The sequence below is a fragment of the Aulonocara stuartgranti genome (genome assembly GCF_965226115.1).
Source record: "Aulonocara stuartgranti genome assembly, chromosome: 3".
Taxonomy (NCBI): Eukaryota; Metazoa; Chordata; class Actinopteri; order Cichliformes; family Cichlidae; genus Aulonocara; species Aulonocara stuartgranti.
The window spans coordinates 16386203-16409414 of record NC_138941.1 but is presented as its reverse complement, the minus strand read 5'-3'; the positions used below and the strand labels follow the sequence as shown (position 1 = coordinate 16409414).

At 42.1% G+C, this 23212-nt stretch overlaps 1 protein-coding gene across 1 annotated transcript in view; it reads right to left on the bottom strand.

Moving 5' to 3' along the window:
- Positions 1-23212, bottom strand: part of LOC309702568 (uncharacterized protein) — a 1257380-nt gene that overhangs the window by 1111041 nt on the left and 123127 nt on the right. Inside the window, exons 10-12 of the mRNA XM_082527161.1 lie at positions 8458-8634; positions 5728-5904; positions 3187-3363 (exon numbers count right to left, since the gene is read on the bottom strand). Coding sequence (XP_082383287.1) covers positions 3187-3363; positions 5728-5904; positions 8458-8634 — 531 coding nt within the window. The remainder of the gene's footprint in view (positions 1-3186; positions 3364-5727; positions 5905-8457; positions 8635-23212) is intronic.

Sequence of the window (23212 nt, the reverse complement as noted above, 5' to 3'; positions counted from 1 at the left end):
CACTTTCACACAAACATCTACTGTCATTATTGTCACCAAACTCTGTGGATCCTTTATTGCAAATTCAAATGGGATCAAATGGTCAGACAAAAGAGGGTTATGAGGAAATATGATGAAATGTTGTGTATTAGCAGCAAGTTATTGAATCATTTTCCTCAGAAACCAAACAAAATGATTGACAAACATGTTTTTACAAACTCAGTGTTGGACTTGGATCAGCAGGGTAAGCTGATGTTTAAAGGCATTTGAGTCTCGCTGTATGAGAGTCCAGTTATTACTCAATATTTATGGATGATGTTCTTTCAGTGTTGCACTTTGTAGACGCTCCCTGAGCCTCACAGCCAGCTGCACATGGACCAGCTGACATTACCCAGCATTAGAGGCGGGTGTAAAAAAATGGATTTTCCTATTTAAATGGTTTTAATTTGAATAAAGCGATGTTGATTCATTCAATCCTGAATCGATTTTTAATATAAATGTATTTTGCCAGAATCTCAGGTTAAAGCTCCCAAAAGTATTTCAACAACAAGCAAACAGATAAAACAGTAAATGAGAGCAGCTAAACACACAAAGATGGAAACACAGAGCGTGGATCGTTCACTCGACGGCACGTACACGGACACGCCGTCGGGGCTGAAAGTGGACAGCTCACAGATCCTGAAGCTGCAGGTTTCATCTGTCTCCAACCAAAACTGACTGAACCAGCAGCAGAAGAAGATCCAAACTACGCTTTACGTTTGATGAACATCGTCATGAATTCTCTCTGACTTTGACGTTTACTTCCTGCACAGCTCTCTCTCTCTCAGTGTACTTCAAGAACAGTTTACCTTCAAAAATCTGTTTCCTGCATTATTCACTGCTTATTACGCACCAGTCTGCTGTTGTGTTCACTGCTGTCGGCCTCCGAAAACAAAGCCTCATTTCTGCTGTTCAATACTGAAGAAATTTAAACCTTTTAAAATGATGACAGATTACAAACTCTCAGCTGTGTCTGTAATCAAACCTCTGTAACTTTGCTTCACTTCAGCAGCATCAGCTCATGTTCACATGTTGATTCATGGTTTGCTTCAGTTTTTGATGGACTGCAGAATATTTTGAAGGTTATCTGCTATAAAAAGCCTGGGGTCCGTTCTTCGTACCTCGCTAAGTAAGTTAGCTGGATTTGATTGTTGACGATTTGGCGTGATCTTGGATCGTTCGGTTCTCCGAAGCTCATCCGGGACTTGCTGTCATAGCAACAGATCCGTAAGCGTAAACCTGCTCGGGAGCAGGCTTACTTTATGTAAACAGGATTAGATCGCGGCCACTCAGGTATGTCCGCTTCATTTATACAGAAGCAACAGCGATATTTTACCACTGTTTCACCATAAATAAATAACATCAATGTAACTAAAGATAATGCAGCACCTGATCCATTTATTGATTCCATACAGATACATACAGGTCATTTCCTAAAAAAAGGGAAATGTACTATTAATCATTCTATTCCATGTATTTGATTATTCCAGATGTAATTCATATTTTAGAGTAGTAATAGTAAATTACTTCATGTAAGCAAGATGAGAGACCACGGCCATAAAAGCGAAGGTGGATTTGGGAAGTCTGTCGCAGCCATGTCCTGTCCGTTTACGCGAGCAGCCCATTGCGGAAGGTGCAAGATTGATAAGGAGAGTTTTCAGAATCCAGCGTATATTGCGGGATAGACAGGATCCTTTAGCTCAGCGCGACAGTGTGCTCATAGAGAGATATCGATTTTCCCGTGAGGGTATTATTTACTTAAACAACTTGTTGACGAGGGGGTGCAGGACCACCACCTGTCTTTTTTTTGCTCTGCCCTTTTCTTGGTTGCTGTTATAAACAAACAAGCAAACAGATTATTTCAGGGTCTCTTTTCAAGAGACGAAAAGCAATATAAGAGATAAATATTACCATTCTGTAGAATATTCTTATATTCCACTTTTACTTGTTCCCATGTTCTAGTGGGTCCTGTCGTGGCTCTAATGTGAAAGGGGATATAATGTAATATAATATAATATAATAAATTTACCCTACCGCCTACTGGTGTTGGCCAGAGGGGCCGATGGCGCGATATGGCAGCCTGGCTTCTGTCAGTCTGCCCCAGGGCAGCTGTGGCTACAACCGTAGCTGCCTCCACATATATATATATATATATATATATATTTATATATATATATATATATATATATATATATATATATATATATATATATATATATATATTATTATTATTATTATTAAATTACTTACGAGTTTAATTTGTCAGCAACTTTCTGCCAGCCCTCTCTCCTTGCTTTTGCAGCCTTTGCAATGTTCCCTTGCGTTTTAATTAAACTCTGAAACTCCTGAAATCCCTCAATCAAGAGTTCTTGCTCTGCTGCCGAAAAATACTGAGCGCGCTCCTTCGTCATTTTCACCGACCAATCAAAGGGTTGCCGATCAGTGTTTCTACTATCGATGCGTAGCCCCTGTTAAGCCACCCAGTGATCTCACATTACTTCATCCAGCTGTACTAATCGTCAACAACAGGTGTGTTCGGAGAACCGGAATAGCGAGCTCACGGTTAGCGCGATGATTTGGTCTTGGATGTGTCATTTGATCTTGGATGTAGTAAGCGACGTACGAAGAACGAACCCCAGAACAGGAAAATCTGCTTCATGTGTTTCTGTTTGATCCTCAGTGACTTTGACACAAAGGCCTCTGCTGTGATGATCACACCTCTGATCAAGTCTCACAGTGTCAGCTTTGTTTTTATACATATGGATATGTGCTGATAAATGATCAGAATTATAATATTTCCCACTGTCTGCTGTGTGCCGTGACCTTTGACCTGCTAAAGACAGTCAGCTGTGGATTATTCATTGTTGTGTCTGATACTTAGAACTGTGAGGAAGAACACTACACAGTTAATCAGGGTCCCCTCTCTCTGAATCAGGAAAGGTGGGCAGGCCGCGTGTGGGCCGCGGGCCATACGTTGAGTCTCACTGTTTGAAATGTGAACATTGTTCTGCTGCAGTCAATGGACTAAACCAGAGAAGAAGAAAACAGACTTTACCATGAAGATCCTCAGTGTGGATCAGTATAATATCAGCCTGATGTCTACAGTTTAGTGTCAGCACAACTTTCACATCATATTCATCTCAGCACAACTAAAACATGCTGACTGACCCCAGAGTTTCAAGTCCACATCCTGGACTCTCCAGGAAATCACACAGATGCTTCACTCCTGAATCCTGCAGGTTGTTGTTGGAGCTCAGGTCCAGCTGTCTCAGATGGGAGGGGTTGGACTTCAGTGCTGCTGACAGATAATCACAGCTGATCTCTGACAAACCACAGCCCCACAATCTGTATAAAGAATGAAAGATGTAAGTTTATTAGACAAAGTGTGAGCTTGAAATCATTCAGTGTTTCATCATCTGTTCAGAGCTGAAGAAGGTTCAGAATGTAGAAGTTTAGAAAATGGAAACTCCAAACAGCTGAAGCCAACAGGAAGCAGCTTCAAACAGGAAACTGTGCAGAGTTTCAGACTATATGTCCTGATGCAGCCAGTTGGATTTTGGAGATTTGAATCTCTGCTCTGTGACTAAGTCCTTGAATCATTTCTTCCAGTTGGTCCAACAAGACAGACTAAGTATTGGACATGTGTTGTGGCTCCATTAGGGGAGCTTCTAAATGTGATGTGATGGCCCCTCTGGGTCTGTCAGGTCACAGGACTGAAGAGAGCTCAAACTGGGCACACAGTTGTTCCAGTCTGGACCAAAGACTATACTGGGACTGAGGGACTGCTTTGACTGCACCCACTGGGACTTTTTAAAGGCTCATGTTCTCACTTAGATCATCGATTTCTACTTACATTTCTTTCTGGGAAAAATGGGGATTACTTTGGAAACAGGAAGTATTTTCCCCAATAAGCAGCCCTGGATTAGTAAATCACTCCAACATGTTCTCAGGCAGAAGAAGCTGTCTTGTTATGAGGGAGAGACGAAAAAGATTGAGGCACAGAAACTTGTTGAAAGAGAGATAAAGCAGCTAAAATCAGGTGTAAAAGTAAAGCAGAGGATGAGCTGAATAAAGGACACTCAAGGCTGGCTTGGAAAGGAATGAAGTCCATGGTGGGGATGCAGAACAAGGAGCAAAGATGAATGTGATGCTGAATCAGCAGAAGACTTGGACTCATTTGATTGCAGCTTTGATATCATTGATTTCAATGAAGAGCTTTGTGATTGTAGCAAAGGGCTGGTAGCTCTGAGAGTCCCACTGATGAGGTGTTTGTGTGGAAATCTCTTAGTGGGACCAAAGAGAGAAAAAGCCCTGGTCCTGATGCTGTGGGAGGGAAATGATTGAAGTGTGCTGTGAGGAACTGACTGGGAGATTTTCACACATTTTCCAGTCCTCCTTGGAACAACAGGAAGTTCCCAGCATATGGAAACAAAGGTTAAGTGTCCTATGGCACTCAGTGATGATGGTCCTGTGGCCCCACCACCTCCACTTCTTTGTAAAGGAACTAACTGTAATCTGAAGCTTCAAATGGAACTAAGACTTCCTCCACTAGGTGGCAGTGTCTGATGAGAAAGTGTTAGTGGAGCTGGCCTGGAGTCAGAAACAGGAAGATGCAGGATTTGGGCTGAAATGGGGAAAAGTGGTTAGCACTAGTGCCTTAAAGCAAGAAGGTTGTAGGTTGAAGCTTGTTGGCCTTTCTGTGGAGGTTGGATGTTCTCCCACAGTCCAATGAAATGCTGCTTAGGTTCATTGGTGCTTCTAAATTGGCTGTAGGTGTGGATGTGAGAGAGTGCTTCTCTGTCTCTCTCTGTTGGCCCTGTGATGGACTGCTCACCTGTGCAGGTGGACCACGCCTCTTCCCTATGACAGCTAGGGCACAGGCTGCAGCCCTGTGAGCCTAAGCTGAATAAACAGTTAGCAAAAATGATCCATAGATGGCCTGAAATCCCCCAGTTAGCAGTTTGGTAGATAGCTATGACATGCTAATCCCATCCAGCAGCTGTATTCTACCTGTAAACTGATCCCTGCTGAGCCAAAGCACTTTTTCATATACAAATTACAACCTTTAATAGAAACCTATTGGTCAGCATCTTATTAGCCTGCTGTTAGCTTCATTCCACAGAAAACTGAGAGAAACTAACAGAGTTGATAAAGAATAAAGAGAAATGTGCTGATTTAAAGCCTTTGAAGTGCTTCAGATGATCTCTGTCCACTTCTGTCCACTCATTCATTCATGTAAGCTTTCTAATGCAGCTTTGATCTTCACAGTCTGCTTCATGAAACTCATTCTAACCCTGAATGTCAGAGTGTTCCTCCTTCTCTTTCCCATCATTCATGCTGGCAGTGGAGGAGATTTGGATGTTGGACTGTGTTTTGGATGATGTGTGTATGTTTGTGTTGGACTGCTGTCTGTAAAGCAAACGCACATTTTGCTTTGGATTTCAGTGTCAGACAGACTTTAAGGTGGAATAAAAAGTTTGAGAGTTTCACAGTGAATTATCCAGTGGAGGATTTTTCTTCTTCTTTGAAGGTTTGAAATGTGAACATTGTTCTGCTGCAGTCAATGGACTAAACCAGAGAAGAAAACAGACTTTACCATGAAGATCCTCAGTGTGGATCAGTATAATATCAGCCTGATGTCTGCAGTTTAGTGTCAGCACAACTTTCACATCATATTCATCTCAGCACAACTAAAACATGCTGACTGACCTCAGAGTTTCAAGTCCACATCCTGGGCTCTCCAGGAAACCACACAGATGCTTCACTCCTGAATCCTGCAGCTTGTTGTTCCAGCTCAGCTCCAGCTGTCTCAGATGGGAGGGGTTGGACTTCAGTGCTGCTGCCAGATAATCACAGCTGATCTCTGACAAACCACAGCTCCTCAATCTGTATAAAGAATGAAAGATGTAAGTTTATTAGACAAAGTGTGAGCTTGAAATCATTCAGTGTTTCATCATCTGTTCAGAGCTGAAGAAGGTTCAGAATGTAGAAGTTTAGAAAATGGAAACTCCAAACAGCTGAAGCCAACAGGAAGCAGCTTCAAACAAACACAACAAGAGAAAAAACTCTGAATGTTTCACATTAAAGTCGTACATTTATCATAAAAACAGGACAAAGACTTGAAAAAGTCGTGTTTTTCCTTCCAGGAACCACAAGGCTTCACTTTTAAAGGTGAAGTGTGAAAGAAATGGACATATTTGAAGTCCAACACCTTTTTCCAGTCACATTATTAAAGCAGACAAACTACAAGCTCATTTTCATTCCAACAAGTCATCTTCTGACCTGGACTAACAACACTGGTCTCTATGTGCAGCTGGCTGTGAGACCAGTGCTCAGGGAGCGTCTACAAAGTGCAACACTGAAAGAACATCACACACTCATTTGCTTCCAGCACTTTCACACAAACATCTACTGTCATTATTGTCACCAAACTCTGTGGATCCTTTATTTCAAATTCAAATGGGATCAAATGGTCAGACAAAAGAGGGTTATGAGGAAATATGATGAAATGTTGTGTATTAGCAGCAAGTTATTGAATCATTTTCCTCAGAAACCAAACAAAATGATTGACAAACATGTTTTTACAAACTCAGTGTTGGACTTGGATCAGCAGGATAAGCTGATGTTTAAAGGCATTTGAGTCTCGCTGTATGAGAGTCCAGTTATTACTCAATATTTATGGATGATGTTCTTTCAGTGTTGCACTTTGTAGACGCTCCCTGAGCCTCACAGCCAGCTGCACATGGACCAGCTGACATTACCCAGCATTAGAGGCGGGTGTAAAAAAATGGATTTTCCTATTTAAATGGTTTTAATTTGAATAAAGCGATGTTGATTCATTCAATCCTGAATCGATTTTTAATATAAATGTATTTTGCCAGAATCTCAGGTTAAAGCTCCCAAAAGTATTTCAACAACAAGCAAACAGATAAAACAGTAAATGAGAGCAGCTAAACACACAAAGATGGAAACACAGAGCGTGGATCGTTCACTCGACGGCACGTACACGGACACGCCGTCGGGGCTGAAAGTGGACAGCTCACAGATCCTGAAGCTGCAGGTTTCATCTGTCTCCAACCAAAACTGAGTGAAGCAGCAGCAGAAGAAGTGTGGGACCCATGTAATGGGTGGGCACAGATGGAAGTATTGTAATAGATATTGCCTGCCCCCCCCCCCCCCCCCCCCCATAATTTCATGCATTCTTATCATTGTTATGTTATGCGTTCGGTTCTTTATTACTATTTCTGACATATACTGTGATAACTGGCAATACAGCTAGGATACTCTGATCAATGATGATTCCCACGGGTGGTGCTCACGCAGGCACTGAATCGGGCAGCTTTGGGGTCCTGTGTGTTCTACTGCACAGATAGCCTGCAGAGCGCAGCTACGCTGAACTGAAGTGCTTGTGTTTTGTATTTGCAGTTGCAAATGAGCAAGTAAAGAGAACGATTCTGAACTCATGCAAGCCTGGAAGTGTCATTTGTCCAAGTGTGCAACAGAAGATCCAAACTACGCTTTACGTTTGATGAACATCGTCATGAATTCTCTCTGACTTTGATGTTTACTTCCTGCACAGCTCTCTCTCTCTCAGTGTACTTCAAGAACAGTTTACCTTCAAAAATCTGTTTCCTGCATTATTCACTGCTTATTACGCACCAGTCTGCTGTTGTGTTCACTGCTGTCGGCCTCCGAAAACAAAGCCTCATTTCTGCTGTTCAATACTGAAGAAATTTAAACCTTTTAAAATGATGACAGATTACAAACTCTCAGCTGTGTCTGTAATCAAACCTCTGTAACTTTGCTTCACTTCAGCAGCATCAGCTCATGTTCACATGTTGATTCATGGTTTGCTTCAGTTTTTGATGGACTGCAGAATATTTTGAAGGTTATCTACTATAAAAAGCCAGAACAGGAAAATCTGCTTCATGTGTTTCTGTTTGATCCTCAGTGACTTTGACACAAAGGCCTCTGCTGTGATGATCACACCTCTGATCAAGTCTCACAGTGTCAGCTTTGTTTTTATACATATGGATATGTGCTGATAAATGATCAGAATTATAATATTTCCCACTGTCTGCTGTGTGCCGTGACCTTTGACCTGCTAAAGACAGTCAGCTGTGGATTATTCATTGTTGTGTCTGATACTTAGAACTGTGAGGAAGAACACTACACAGTTAATCAGGGTCCCCTCTCTCTGAATCAGGAAAGGTGGGCAGGCCGCGTGTGGGCCGCGGGCCATACGTTGAGTCTCACTGTTTGAAATGTGAACATTGTTCTGCTGCAGTCAATGGACTAAACCAGAGAAGAAGAAAACAGACTTTACCATGAAGATCCTCAGTGTGGATCAGTATAATATCAGCCTGATGTCTGCAGCTTAGTGTCAGCACAACTTTCACATCATATTCATCTCAGCACAACTAAAACATGCTGACTGACCCCAGAGTTTCAAGTCCACATCCTGGACTCTCCAGGAAACCACACAGATGCTTCACTCCTGAATCCTGCAGGTTGTTGTTGAAGCTCAGGTCCAGCTGTCTCAGATGGGAGGGGTTGGACTTCAGTGCTGCTGCCAGATAATCACAGCTGATCTCTGACAAACCACAGCTCACCAATCTGTATAATGAATGAAAGATGTAAGTTTATTAGACAAAGTGTGAGCTTGAAATCATTCAGTGTTTCATCATCTGTTCAGAGCTGAAGAAGGTTCAGAATGTAGAAGTTTAGAAAATGGAAACTCCAAACAGCTGAAGCCAACAGGAAGCAGCTTCAAACAAACACAACAAGAGAAAAAACTCTGAATGTTTCACATTAAAGTCGTACATTTATCATAAAAACAGGACAAAGACTTGAAAAAGTCGTGTTTTTCCTTCCAGGAACCACAAGGCTTCACTTTTAAAGGTGAAGTGTGAAAGAAATGGACATATTTGAAGTCCAACACCTTTTTCCAGTCACATTATTAAAGCAGACAAACTACAAGCTCATTTTCATTCCAACAAGTCATCTTCTGACCTGGACTAACAACACTGGTCTCTATGTGCAGCTGGCTGTGAGACCAGTGCTCAGGGAGCGTCTACAAAGTGCAACACTGAAAGAACATCACACACTCATTTGCTTCCATCATCCAACCTGAAGAGGAAACAGAGACGCCTCCCCTTCAAAGTAAAAGCTGCTCCTTTTGGACACAGTATCAAAGAAAGTCTACAGTATAACATAGAAAAGACAGAACAAAGTTTTGGTTGTTTTTAAATTGTGCAGAAATGAAACTACACTAAGCTCAATTATGTGACAGACATTTCATCCCATGTCAGTTTGGCCTCATCCTGGGCCGGATTATCCAGCACACACTCTGACCACAGGCCCAGGGGCCACGCACAGCTGGGCTCCATCCAAGAGACAGGAAACAAACCAACACAATAATAAAAAGCACCATGTGATCTTCTTACATCTTCAAGACAAACATAGTAAAAACATGAGCATATTTGTTTCCTGATAAAATGATGTGACAGGTAGAACAGAGTAAAGTGTTGGTGTTACAGCCTTTCTCCCCTCTGCTGCCGAGGCTGTTAGTCTCTCCCAAACTCAGCTACAGGACTTCCAAATGAATGAAAGCAGCAGAAGTGGCTTTACAAATGAAAGAGGAAGAGGAGAAGAAGAGGAGAGGGAGGCCACCCTGACCATCACTCCAGCTGAAAACATCACACTTCCATTAAAGTTGGTGAGAAAATGTTGAGCAGGATGAGCTGCTGGCTAATCTGGAGGCTGTAGCAGCAGCTCACAGTCACAGTGGATTTCCACTCATGAAAAAGCTCTGGCTGCTTCATTTCTCATCTCATATCAGAGACTTTAATGCTTCACTGAAGCTGTACTGTGATGCTTCAATATTCTAGTGAGGCCTCCATAATGATTTCAGCTGTTCTGTACACACACTGTGTGCCCTGTATGGCTCAAAGTCTCTGCAGCCTGTTTTTATCTGCTATCATCAGATCTTCATCATCCTCATTCACATCCCTCACACACTCTACAGCCTCATCAGCACTGACTTCATCTTCACTGACTGATGGAGCACAACATGAACCTGTGGAGGCTGAAACACTGTCCTGTCAAACATCTCCCCGTCACCACTCCACTTCTGTCAGCCTTTAAATGAACCCTGCTCAAGTCTGTCACTTCTGTTTGGAGCCAAAAGAGGTTAAAGATTATGCCACTACATTCTTGTCTAGAAAATATTAAAAGTGTATTTGGTGACACACAAAAAAGGCTAAAATTTAAGTATAGTTTGGGTCCACACATGTCCAAACCCTGGTGTGTAGGCCTACTTAGTATTGAGAAAAGCCCACTGCAAGAACGCCCACCAGACCAAAGCAATGGTTTTGACTTGATCAGCATTAACCCCGCCCCCTGACTTTGATGGGTGAAGCTGACAAATAAAATGTATTTATGAACACTGATGCAGGGCCAGGAGTAGCAACGTGAATTAAATAAATACATCATTAAATAATTCATTAATGTGTCAGTAAAATAATTAAAATAGAAAACAAACCAATAATTGATTAAATATGTAATTAACTAATTAGAATTGTACATAAATAAATAATGAATTATTTTAAATGAAATTAACTGATAATTAATTATCAATATATTCTTTAAATTAATTATGTACATTTTTAATTAATTACTGAAATAAATGATTCATTAGTGATATATTTATTTAATACAACCATAAAATTATTGCTAGTTTACTCAAAAATAAATTTAAGACATCAATATTAAAGGTTAAATTATGATAATGAATACATGAAACTATAACTGATGACGTAAGAATTTGGATTTTTTTAAGCTAAAGCGAAGGTGCTGACTCACTTGGCATGTTACTCTCAAATCCTCCCTAATAACAATAACATAATTACACTTTAGCCACAAGAGGGCAGCAGCATTAATACAAGTCACGTGTATATAAAGGTACAGTGATTATATTACAGTGATTTTGACAAAAACAAAACAGAAGTTGATGGCAGTGTGTTTTTCCATAACATCCCAACCAAATTAAATATTAAAAACTTTATAACTTACAGAACTTTTTTAGAGGCTTTGACCACTGGCAGCAGCCTCAGAAGAGCCTCCTCTGAAGCAAAGTAATTCTTCAGGTCAAACACATCCAGATCTTTTTCTGATGACAGTAAGATGAAGACCAGAGCTGACCACTGAGCAGGAGACAGTTTATCTGTGGAGAGACGTCCTGATCTCAGGGACTGTTGGATCTCCTCCACTAGAGAACGATCATTCAGTTCATTCAGACAGTGAAACAGATTGATGCTTTTCTCTGCAGACAGATTCTCACTGAGCTTCTTCTTGATGTACTGAACTGCTTCTTGATTGGTCTGTGAGCTACTTCCTGTTTGTGTCATCAGGCCTTGCAAACGAGTTTGATTAGTCTTCAGACCCAAGAGAAAACGAAGGAACAAGTCCAGGTGTCCATTGGGGCTCTGTAAGGCCTTGTCCACAGCACACTGGTAGAAGTATTTCTCTGAAGATTTTCTCGTTTGAAACACCTTCCAAGTTGTTTGTTGTTCTTCCAGCAGATTGAGTCCAGAGTTGATGAAGGTCAGGTGGACATGAAGAGCAGCCAGAAACTCCTGAACACTGAGATGAACAAAGCAGAACACCTTGTCCTGGTACAGTTGTTTCTCCTCTTTAAAGATCTGTGTGAACACTCCTGAGTACACTGAGGCTGCTCTGATATCAATGCCACACTCTGTCAGGTCTGGTTCATAGAAGATCAGGTTTCCTTTCTGCAGCTGATCAAAAGCCAGTTTTCCCAGTGACTCAATCATCTTCCTGCTCTCTGGACTCCAGTGTGGATCTGTCTCAGCTCCTCCATCATATTTGATACTCTTGACTTTGGCCTGAACCACCAGGAAGTGGATGTACATCTCAGTCAGGGTGTTGGGCAGCTCTCCTCCCTCTCTGGTTTCCAGCACATCCTCCAGAACTGTAGCAGTGATCCAGCAGAAGACTGGGATGTGACACATGATGTGGAGGCTTCGAGCTTTCTTGATGTGGGAGGTGATCCTGCTGGCCTGCTCCTCATCTCTGAATCTCTTCCTGAAGTACTCCTCCTTCTGTGGGTCAGTGAACCCTCTGACCTCTGTCACCATGTCGACACACTGAGGAGGGATCTGATTGGCTGCTGCAGGTCGTGTTGTTATCCAAAGGCGAGCAGATGGGAGCAGGTTCCCTCTGATGAGGTTTGTCAGCAGCTCATCCAATGAGGTGGACTTTCTTGTTTCTGTCAGGATTTTAGTTTTGTTGAAGTCCAAATTAAGTCGACACTCATCCAGACCATCAAGTATGAACACAACCTGGAAGTCTTCAAGGCTGCAGATTCCTGATTCGTTAGTTTTATTAAAGAAGTGATGAACAAGTTCCACCAAGCTGAACTTTTCCTCTTTCAGCACATTCAGCTCTCTGAAAGTGAATGGAAATATGAACTGGATGTCCTGGTTGGCTTTGTCTTCAGCCCAGTCCAGGCTGTATTTCTGTGTTAAGACTGTTTTCCCAATGCCAGCCACTCCCTTTGTCAGCACTGTTCTGATTGGTTCGTCTCTTCCAGGTGAGGCTTTAAAGATGTCTTCTTGTCTGATTGTTGTTTCTGGTCTGTCTGGTTTCCTGGATGCTGTTTCAATCTGTCTGACCTCATGTTCATCATTGACCTCTGCAGTCCCTCCTTCTGTGATGTAGAGCTCTGTGTAGATCTGATTCAGGAGGGTTGGGCTTCCTGCTTTAGCGATGCCCTCAAACACACACTGGAACTTCTTCTTCAGTTGGGCTTTAAGTTCTCGTTTACGGAGTGAAGAAAACATTTCTGAAGGTAAGAAATTCAGAAACAAATATTATATAATAAATATCATAGCCTTTCAGTACCCTGAAAGGATGAATGTCTATTGGTCCATTTCTTGAGCTATTAGGAAAGATCAATATTCAGTCTTTAGAGAAATTCTCTTACTGCTCTGCAGATGGTCAGCCATCTCATGCTGCTTAAGTCTCCTCAAGAAGTGGAGTGTGATCTTCAGAAATGCTTCTCTGCAGCTCTTTCTTTCATCTTCATCCTCACCTTCAAACATCTCCTCATCCTCCATCTGGCTCTTTAAAGTTTCTGGGTGATCTGGACTCAGAAGCTTCTGGATCTTCTTCAGCTCGTTCTTCACAAACATGGTGATGTTGTCCTCCAGCCGCTGGAAAAGAAGACTATATGAATTACCCAGTGGTACATGGACTGGTTCTTATATAGCTCTCTTTGATACTCTGTGCACACAAAGCATTTTATACAACATGCCTCATTCAACCAAGCACATTGTTCTATGCTTAAATACTTTCTTTCACACTCTTATGGATGCATCAGAGGGCAGCTTGGGTTTAGTACGTTACCCAGTACATTTGCCAGCCAGGGTTTGATTCACAAACCTTCTGACTAGTAGCTGACCTGCTCACCTCCTGAGCTACAGTCACCCCAATCTGACTGAAATCATGGAGCCCAAACTCTGATTTATGTTGGACACACTGACAATCCTCTGGTCCACAAAGTGCAGCATAGAGGTGACTGAAAAGAACAAATGTAAACGTAGTACTACAAACCATAACCACAGAGTCCAGGTGTGTTTGATGTTGCTGTGCAGACTGACCAGTGGAAACCTCTGCTCTCTGCTGGTCCACTCTGTGGAGGAGTAATGAATAATTAGCTCATGTTGTGTCTGTCCACACACAGACACAAGCTAAAGGTCCATGAAGTGATGTTTGGATGGGTTCAGTCAATCAGATGACTGTCATGGTGAAGCTTTGCTAGTCCTGCTGATCCCACTGAGAATTAACAACTCAGTTTCCAGATGTCTGTAGTTTTCTGCTCAGTTTCTTTAGTCCCAACAGCTCTTACCATCTCCTGCATAAAGCTTTCCCTCCATGCTCAGATGCCCTGGAACAAGGTGCTCTCTTTATATCAGTGACTGGTTTAAAGTGCCAACTTGCAGTGCTCGCCAAACTTTGTGTCAGCAAAAGTAGTTCTAATGTTTCTTACATTTATTACATTTTTTACATTTTTACACACACAAACCAATGAACGCAAAAACATAAACTTTTCAGATATTTTGTTTCACAATGTTACAAAACTCAGTTCACAACTACACAGTCTGATTTACAAGTGCAAAATATTTATGACCACAGTTTGAGCTGATGTATGTCCCGAGTCTGTGGACTCAGTGGTTTTGTTTTGATTGTTCTTGTCTTTTGTTACAATTTCATTCTGATTAAGATTTTCTAGTTCTGAGGTTTTGGTTTCTGTGTTCCCTCTGTACTGTGTTAGTATTGTGTCTCTGTGTTCACTTCCTGTTTTATTTTGACAGTGCCATGTCCTATGTTAGTGTGTCTACTTTTGCTTCCCCTTGTCTGGTTATGTCCAATGAATCCTGCTGTGTCTCCCTTTTCTCATTCCCTGTGTAGAATGTTTAGCTGATTTAGAGTTTAGAAATGTGTTATCATAGAATGTAGAACTATTGTAGAGACACTGCCCTTAAAGTAATAAAGGCCTCACTGTGTTGTGAACTTAGGAGTAGATTGTAGAAGGCTTCTCCCCCACTGAGTGGAAATTCCCCAGAGGATGTTTAGGTTGGGGGTCTCAACATTTATAACTGGATAACTGTGGTCTGGAAGGGAGAGGGGTTTTATGACCTCTAGGGAGTCACCTACACCCACAGTGTTTTAACTGTCACGCACACACATCCACACGCACACTCACTCATGTGCACACAGTCACACACAAGCACTCATATAGGCACGCGGGAACGCGCACATGTAGGCATTCATGTGCTCGTGCACATAGACACAGACACAGAGTTTGCAGCACACCGTAGGGGGGGTTTATGATGGGGTCCTTCTATAAAACTGTGTTTCACAGACAAAGGACTGAAGACTTTGGAGAGGGACACCGGCCTCGTCTTCCCTTCTAGAAGTGCATGCTTAAATGAAGAAGAGTAAAGATAAATGAAGATGAGTAAAGATGAATAAAGATTTTGTGAAAATGACTACTGAGTCCGGTGCCATCTCTGGATGCTCGAGGAATAAAAGAACCGGGGTAAAACTGATTTCCCAACACCTGATTGCTCTTTTGTGTATATGAGCCCTTTGATTTCTCCTGCTTGTTGCTGGTTCGTCTGTGTTGTCTCTCCGTGTCTCCGTTTAAGGTTTCAGGTTAGTTTTGTAGTTTTTTCAGTAGAGGTTATCTTAGCTTCTGCACAGGCCATCTCCACTGCACTTCACCGTTTCAATAAAGCTCACTCACGTCACAGCAGTGTCGGCATCTTGGGTCCTTTATTAAATTCAACATGGCTCGCCCCGCTAGCCGTGACATAAGATGTGAAAACAATATCCAAAAAACATGAGGGACAAACAGGGAATAGTTTTAAGGTGCAGGGCCAACAAACTGAGTCTAGCCATGAACTCAGAGTTGATTGAATTAGCATTTTGAATTGGCTGATCTAAGTTACTTCAATCAAGTCTATGTTCACTTTGAGTTAAGATTATACATGATTAATGAAAAAGAAAAAAGCCATCATCAGCAACTGATTCTGATTTAGCAGGTTTTCAAATCTAAACGGTACCCATCCCTAGCTGGCTGTAGTTAAACCTTTACTTAAAAAGCATCCCTAGACCCAGCTGTCTTAGCTAATTATAGGCCGATCTCCAACCTGACAATCCTTGAAAGAGTAGTTGGGGGGAGACAATCAGAGGGGCAGTGTGATGATCTTAGCTTACAAACTACCGCAGTCAAGTCCAGAGGTGGGTAGTAACGAGTTACATTTACTCCGTTACGTTTACTTGAGTACGTACCAAAAGGTACTTTAATGGCACACATGTTAATGTTAGCCATTTAAATATTAGCAGTTAGCTGAGGCCACAAGAAGAAGAGGCCCTAGAAGAACAATGGATGATAAGATTAGATTTTCAAGACTAGGCAGAGACGTGTTTTCCTTTACTGTCTCTTACAGAGGAGGGAGCAGATACCAGACGAGGTCACGGAGGTACGGGGAGGATTCGCAGCAGACAGCAAGACTGCCACGTCCATGTGAGAGAGCGATGGCTACGATAATCTCTGTTTTTGTCTCCCTATATAATGTTGTACAGCCCATGTGAGGGTTATCCTCTCTGTGAACCAGATGCTTGATTTCACACAGAGGTCCACCAACTGAATTTGATCAGTTATGGAACGATTTACCTCGACAGGCTCCTTCACTCGCTGCTTTTAAACCTCCTTTAAAACACACTTTTACTCCCTGACCTTTGACCCAGTGTGACATGTTGACTCACTACCTCAGACAGCTTAAAAACAGTCTTTTTGTTTTTTGGTGCTGCCTAAAAGAACCGTAAAATATCTGTCCTATATACAGTTATGTTCATATATTTTTGTACTACATCAGGAAACTCAAAAATATAGTTTTTAACATTTTAATCCTTATTTTTAAAACTGTTTTTGTCATTTTTCTTCTCCCATTGCATCAAAAATCATTATTTACACTGAATAAATGAGTCAGCAGCTCTCTTACATTGTTGCTGCAGGTTCATTACTGAACCATGGAGGTTCTCCTTTGGACCCGTCACTCCTCACAGACACACAGCTGGATGCTGCAGATCCTGCTCCATCCTCTTCCTCCATCTTCTTGATGTCAGGGTGGAGTTAGTCTGAGAGGCAAACACACACACTCAGAGGTGCTGTTGTACTGGAAGCATCACACTGACGGGTTTCTAAAGTTCTCATTGATCATTTCATGGAGTTTCTGTGGTAAACACTGTCCTGTGACGTATGTGTTATGGTGAGGGTCATGAGGGCTAACCAGCCCCACTCCTTACTCCTCATATTTCAGCCTGAAGCACAATAACAGCCTAAACCTAACCAGGAGGCTGTAACCTCAAAGGGACTTCATGGTTAGAAATAAAGGTTCGATGAAATGAAGCAGATCATAAAAACATGAGTTCCAACTTTAAAAGAAGCATCCACACGATGACGGCACAGCAGAGGAGCACTTTCTCTAACACACTGATTCAGTTCCACTGACACAAGGACACACACAGGAAGGCACACACACACAAGCCTTTATAAGAAACAACACAATCATCTGCGCTTGACTTGTCAATCCAAGTCCTTAGCCCATGAGCCCGTGGTATCAGACCACAGATATTCCCTTACTTTGAAAAAATAAAGCCAGTTTTCAGAACAGACCTGATGTTTATGCTACAGCCTGTTTACCAATATAATCAATATCAGATATCAGAGCAACAGAAACCTCGGTGATCAGGACGCTGGGACTGAGAACAGGAAGTGGCTCAAACGTCACAGTTTCATAACGTCACCCTGAACTCCACTCACCAAGGGCGTAGATTTGGCATGGACGGAAGGGACGTGTCCCCACCAATAATTTGATCTCTTCGAGTAAAGAAAACAAACCCGATAGTAAGAAAAAAACGATCTGTCAGCGTCTCATTCAGCGAGCGGAGCAGAAAAAGTTAAATTACGTTCTCTACTGGAGTCCTATGTCATGTGACAAATATGGCCAATGTGATTGGCTGAGCCTTTCAGGGAGCTCTGTTTAGTTTCAGCAGTGGCAAACCTGCGCTGCGAGGAGGAGAGGAGGACGGCAGCGCAAAGGAAGAACCTGGATATAAGAAATTGTTTTTCAAAGAAACCTGTAAGTCACTTAAAGTCAAGTTCACTCATATAATGTGTCCGTCACAATAACGTTACAGGCTATGCCGGGGTTCTCACACAGCTGAATAAACTGCTGTGTGAAAACAGCAGTTTATTCGACCATCTACGCCAGTGTCCGGTTATATTTTAGACAGCAAGGAGCAGACGGCCGAGTTTATTAAACTCCACCGAGACAGCGGGGACACTAATCAGAAGGCTCCACCGTCCAATTTCCCCAGCCGTTTACTTCCGGCCTACCCGACCTTCTGAGGATTCGGCCCACGTAGACCGCGAAGGCCGGGTCCTCAGGAGGATGCAGCCCATGAATTTGGACACAACCAATGTCTCCCAAGGTTGGCAAGTAGGTGCTAGGCTTGGTCCACATCAGTCTAAAATTGTATGTAACCACGAATAATGTGATGCCATGTCCACCAGGAGAGACTGGACAGAATAGATGTAAAACAAATATGCCAGCAGTTCATTTCAGCTAACGAGAGGAGCAGGCATGTGTTTGTTGTGTGGGCATGTAGTCCATATCTGTTGCTGTAACAGTAGTTCATGTTTAGAATTAAACATCCCAGCTCACTGATCTGATAGAGGGCAGTAGTGCCTAAAATGTTGCATAATGTTGCTGAGAGATCATTTACTTTGTGGTAATCTTAGATGAGTAGTTTTATGGACAAAACCCACCAGATCATTCAGTGTTCCCTTAGTGCTAATGTATCAGAGATGTTGGTGTACTATAACTGAAGTAATGTTGTTAAGTCCTTAAAGTCATATTCTTTTATTGTCATGACTGTATTTGAAGCTATTTTTACTTTTGTATGATACCTGATTTATATGGAATATGGCTGAAGTAAACTAAAGCCTGAAATACTTAGTCAGTCATTTGTTTAATAGTAATTTAACATTATATAATTCACATATAAAACTATGAATTGTAATTTTAAACGGTTTAAAAGCATGTAGAATAGCACATGTAGGCAAGTATATTTCTCCTCTTTTTATCAAGAAGCAAAAACAAAAAGGAAAAAATAAGAAACGGGGCAGGGGTCGATGGCTGAATCATCCGTCCCCACCAATGCCACAACCAAATCTACACCCTTGCCACTCACGGAGTTTCTGTCGCCATTGTAGTTTTTAAAGTCCCGTGATAAAGGCGGGTCTTTCTGTGAATCCGCACGCTCATTGGCTAATATCTCGAGATTGACACATCGTTATCCAATGAGCGTGCGGGAACTTCCGACATAAAGTTGTTTCCTTTGAAAAACCAAACTCTGATTATTTTTGCCTCCACTGACGGAGCCTGTTGTTCCCGCCACAGAGACACAGTAATGTCAGAGCGGTGTTAACACTCACCCTGCCTCAGCACAGCTCTCACTCTCCTCCTGCTCTCTCACACTAAACGGAGGCTCAGCTAAACTCACTTCCTCTCTACTTACAGGAAACCAGCGCTCAGAGGAGCCGACCGGCCTCACATTTCACCCACAGACACGAACAGCGTGGAATTATTTTATGTCATAAGAAGAAACATATTCATGTTAACACTCACCTGCCTCAGCTCCACCTTCCTCCTCCTGCTGCTCTGAACGGAGGCTCAATACTTTCACTTTCACTGCTGCTCCCTAAACACAGAGGATGCTGGGACTTGTAGTTTTTTCCTTCTGGTGCGGTCTTCCTCTTTGTTTGTTGTGTTTGTGTTCAAGTTATTTCGATCATGTAAACATCAACAGAACACGTGAAGCCACACAGAGTTTGTATGTCGAGGTGGGTAGGAGGGTTTGAGGGTTTGGGGAGGGGTCAGAGGGAAGAGGTCTCTCAGTCTGGACAATCCACATTGATGGCATTGCATCTTTCAGCGTGTTTGTTGGTCGATTTGGATGCTCCAGGTGTGAGAGCAGCCACTCAGCCTCTGCTGCAGATGTGTGTCACAACTTCATCTAGTAGTAGGCTATGGCACTTGGCCACAGGTGGCAGCAGTGGACTGGCCTCCATTTGAGACTGTTCCATCTGCTATGTGATAGTCCAGCTGCAAACTGAAGATCATATGAAAGTTTTGGAAATTAAACTGTACAATATAAAGCGCCTTGAGGCGACTGTTGTTGTGATTTGGCTTAGCTTTAAAACCAACCCAATCTAACTCTCCTCCACACTCAAAAACAAAGACAAACCAACTGACACATCTGAGTCCCTCACTTTCTTCAATCCACTCACTCTCACAAGCTCCACTTAGTCACACTGGCTCTGTTTATTACTAATTACTATTGTCTCCCCAGAAACACTTCCGTTTTCTTTTTTCCTATTTCAGTTGTGTTTTTTGTGCTTTTGCAGCGTTTTTGTTATTGCTGGTGTTTTCTTAAGTTGCAGTCCGTTTGGCCTCTCAGGGCCACCGTAGATAAAGGCCAAAAATAAATACATAACCTCATTTCAATCACTTTAAAGGTTTATTTGCAAGACACAAAAACAGAAAAAATGAAAAGTTACAAATGTATTGTGCATGAAACAGGATTTCAAACGTGGCTCAGATGTGTGTCACAAGTTAATCTGGCTGTAGGCTATGGCACTTGACCACAGGTGGCGCTAACTGGCTTGACTCCATTTGAGTGCACACAAAGTAAACTGCACACTTTAGTTGTGAAGCAAAAACGCTGAAATCGCAGTAATAACACGTACGAGGGGAAGGATAACGAAGACCAGATGCTCCTGATCGTTACTCTTGCTGTCCTGTGAACAGCATCGGCGTGGTGTTAATGGTTTGCTTTTGTTTTGGCGAGCGCCCCGTAAATGAGAATATGACCAGGTAAACCCGCGACATTTTTAAATAGTTTGTCGTTCAACAGCAACAAGACTGACGGAGTGTGTTTGAGGAATCCTCACAAACGTCACAGATGAAATATTTGGTGTTTATTTGCTGGTTTGTCGGTAGCAGCTCCTTCAAAGTAAGTCTACCACACATCTGTTTGACCAACGCCAGTAGATTTGGATCACCGGTCCAAACAATTTGAACGATTGTTGTTACCTTTGTGTTGAGTTTGACTGATATTTGCTGGATAGCAAATGTTTTAAAGCTATGCAACCTTTATCTGCACATAGCAGTTAAACTGTTTAGATCAATCTTTATTGATAATATACATTATTTATTTATGAATTACTGTGTACACAAGAATAAGTTAATGTATTAAGATAAACTGGCTGAAATCTTTGTATTATTCTTGTGATTTTTTTTATTGGCCCTGTTTATTTACAGGCCAGGTGACCCTTTAGGGGTTTAAAATGCCGAGTCAATGAACGGCTGGGAGCAGGAATCTTTCTTCACTGAAGCTTCCACTTCCACGGGTCTGGTAGGAAGTTGTCCAAGCCAACAAAACAAACAGACAAAAAATCCACATATCAATCACCTGGATCACCTGTTGAGAAAGAAAAAAGAGAAAACAAGCAAACAAAAGAGAGCAATATAAACAACATCACCGCGATGATCTATGTGAATATAACTGTAAATACTAAATATTGAATATTATTGTGCAGCACGTAAGATCGACAGCGCACAGTGTGCTTTGAGGTAGCAGCCAAAATGCAAGGCAAGTTTATTTATATCGCACAATTCAACAACAAGGTGATCCCAAGTTCTTTACAGAACATTAAAAAACAAAAACAGATAAAAAGCATGATTTAAACGTGATGTGCCCGTGAGCTCTGCCGGCAGCCAGCTGTGCCAGAGTGACCGAGCCCCAGGCTGAGAGGCCAAAGGCACCCCACCTCCGAAGGAGCCCGAGCGAGCCCCAGGCTCCAGGCCCCGACAAGCAGTACCTGGACGCCCATCCCCGGACACAAAGAACCACCAACGCACCGATGTCTGAAGGCGTCTGCCACTGGCAGGGGGCGTGGTGGGGGGAGATAGGCCTCCATACCTTGGAGGGCCTGAGATGTCCCCAGAGAGGTGGCGTCTGATACCCGACCTGACATATGGACACAGACAAACAGGCACACACAGATACAAACATCCATTCCCACCCTCATGCTCTCATATGCACTCACTCAGCAGCAGGTAAGCGCATAGCCCCTCCTGGTACCCCTCAATGTCTTCGTGTATTTAAAATTGAGAGGTGGGCAACGGCGCCAGGGGTGAGGTTGTACACCCTGATGTGATTCTGATCTTGGAAACATTAAAGACATTCATAGCCAGACTGCTGAGTTTGTGTTTTTATTCAGTCGCCTAACAGAAGTGCAGTGAGAAACGATTTACCCCATCCTGATTTCTTAGCTATTTGCATATTTGCCACACTTACGTGTTTCAGATCGTGAAGCAAATATTTATGATAGATAAAGATGACCAGAGTCAGTATAAAATAAAGCTTTTACATGTATTGCTGGGAGGTCGGCAGCTCCCTCCACTGCTTGGCCCTCTGTGAAAAACAACTGGGATCCAGCTTCCCTGTGATGCTGAATTATATAAGCGGAAGAAAATAGATAGAAGGATGGATGATTGTATTTTGTGTACAATCGTTGAAGTGTAAAAAGGGTTGGCCCTCCGTGGTGCCCTAAGCAAAGTTTGATTTTTGGGGCCCTTTAATAGTGCCAATAATAGTGATTAATGATCACCTACTATGAATGTATTTCATTTCCTAATGTTGATGTTGTTGTAATCCACAGTGAAAAATGTCATAAAAACAGATAACAAATTTGCAACTTTCATGAAAAATGTTTTCATTAATATTTAAAAAAAACAACAAAAAAAAACTAAGCAAAACACCTTCCCCTGCTGGCCACACAGAGAAACAATAGATAAACCTGAGAGCTGCACAGCTGCAGCAGTGTGGTTTACGTCATTCTGTTGTCAGCCTGTTTTACACATCGGTGGTTTCTTATTGACGTGTAAAAAGATCTGAAATCGTAGTAAATTCAGCTGCTATTGTGGGCTGGGGATGATTTACACTTAACATTTTAATAACTGGGTACTGAATGTCAGAGGCCCAATGTTCCCTCTAATTTTTCACGTGTCTGAGCGAACACACAAACTCCCTGAGCGGTTCCTTGGACCACTGTGAGCGACAGCAGACGTGTGCACTGTGGTCACGCCGGCATCGAATCCATCCAAGTTTCATGGTTTATTAAAATAATCAAATTACAGCGTTTACATTTATGTTAGACTACTTTTAATGAACTGCTTCAGCCCATTTACAATGAAAATGTAAAAGAAATCTTGTTCATGACCTGTGTAGTATGTTAACACTATTGGAAGTACAAATAACTTGAACTCCAATTTCGAAAACACAACTTTTTTTTTTTTTTATAAAGCTCTGACTTGTATTATGAGTCTATGGTCTGGGAGAGAGTCTGTAACTCTCTGACTCCAAAATACAGAATATAATGACCAATGCTGGGAAATCAATCAATCAATCAATCAATCAATCAATCAATCAATCAATCAATCAATCAATCAATCAATCCTTATTTAAAAAGCAC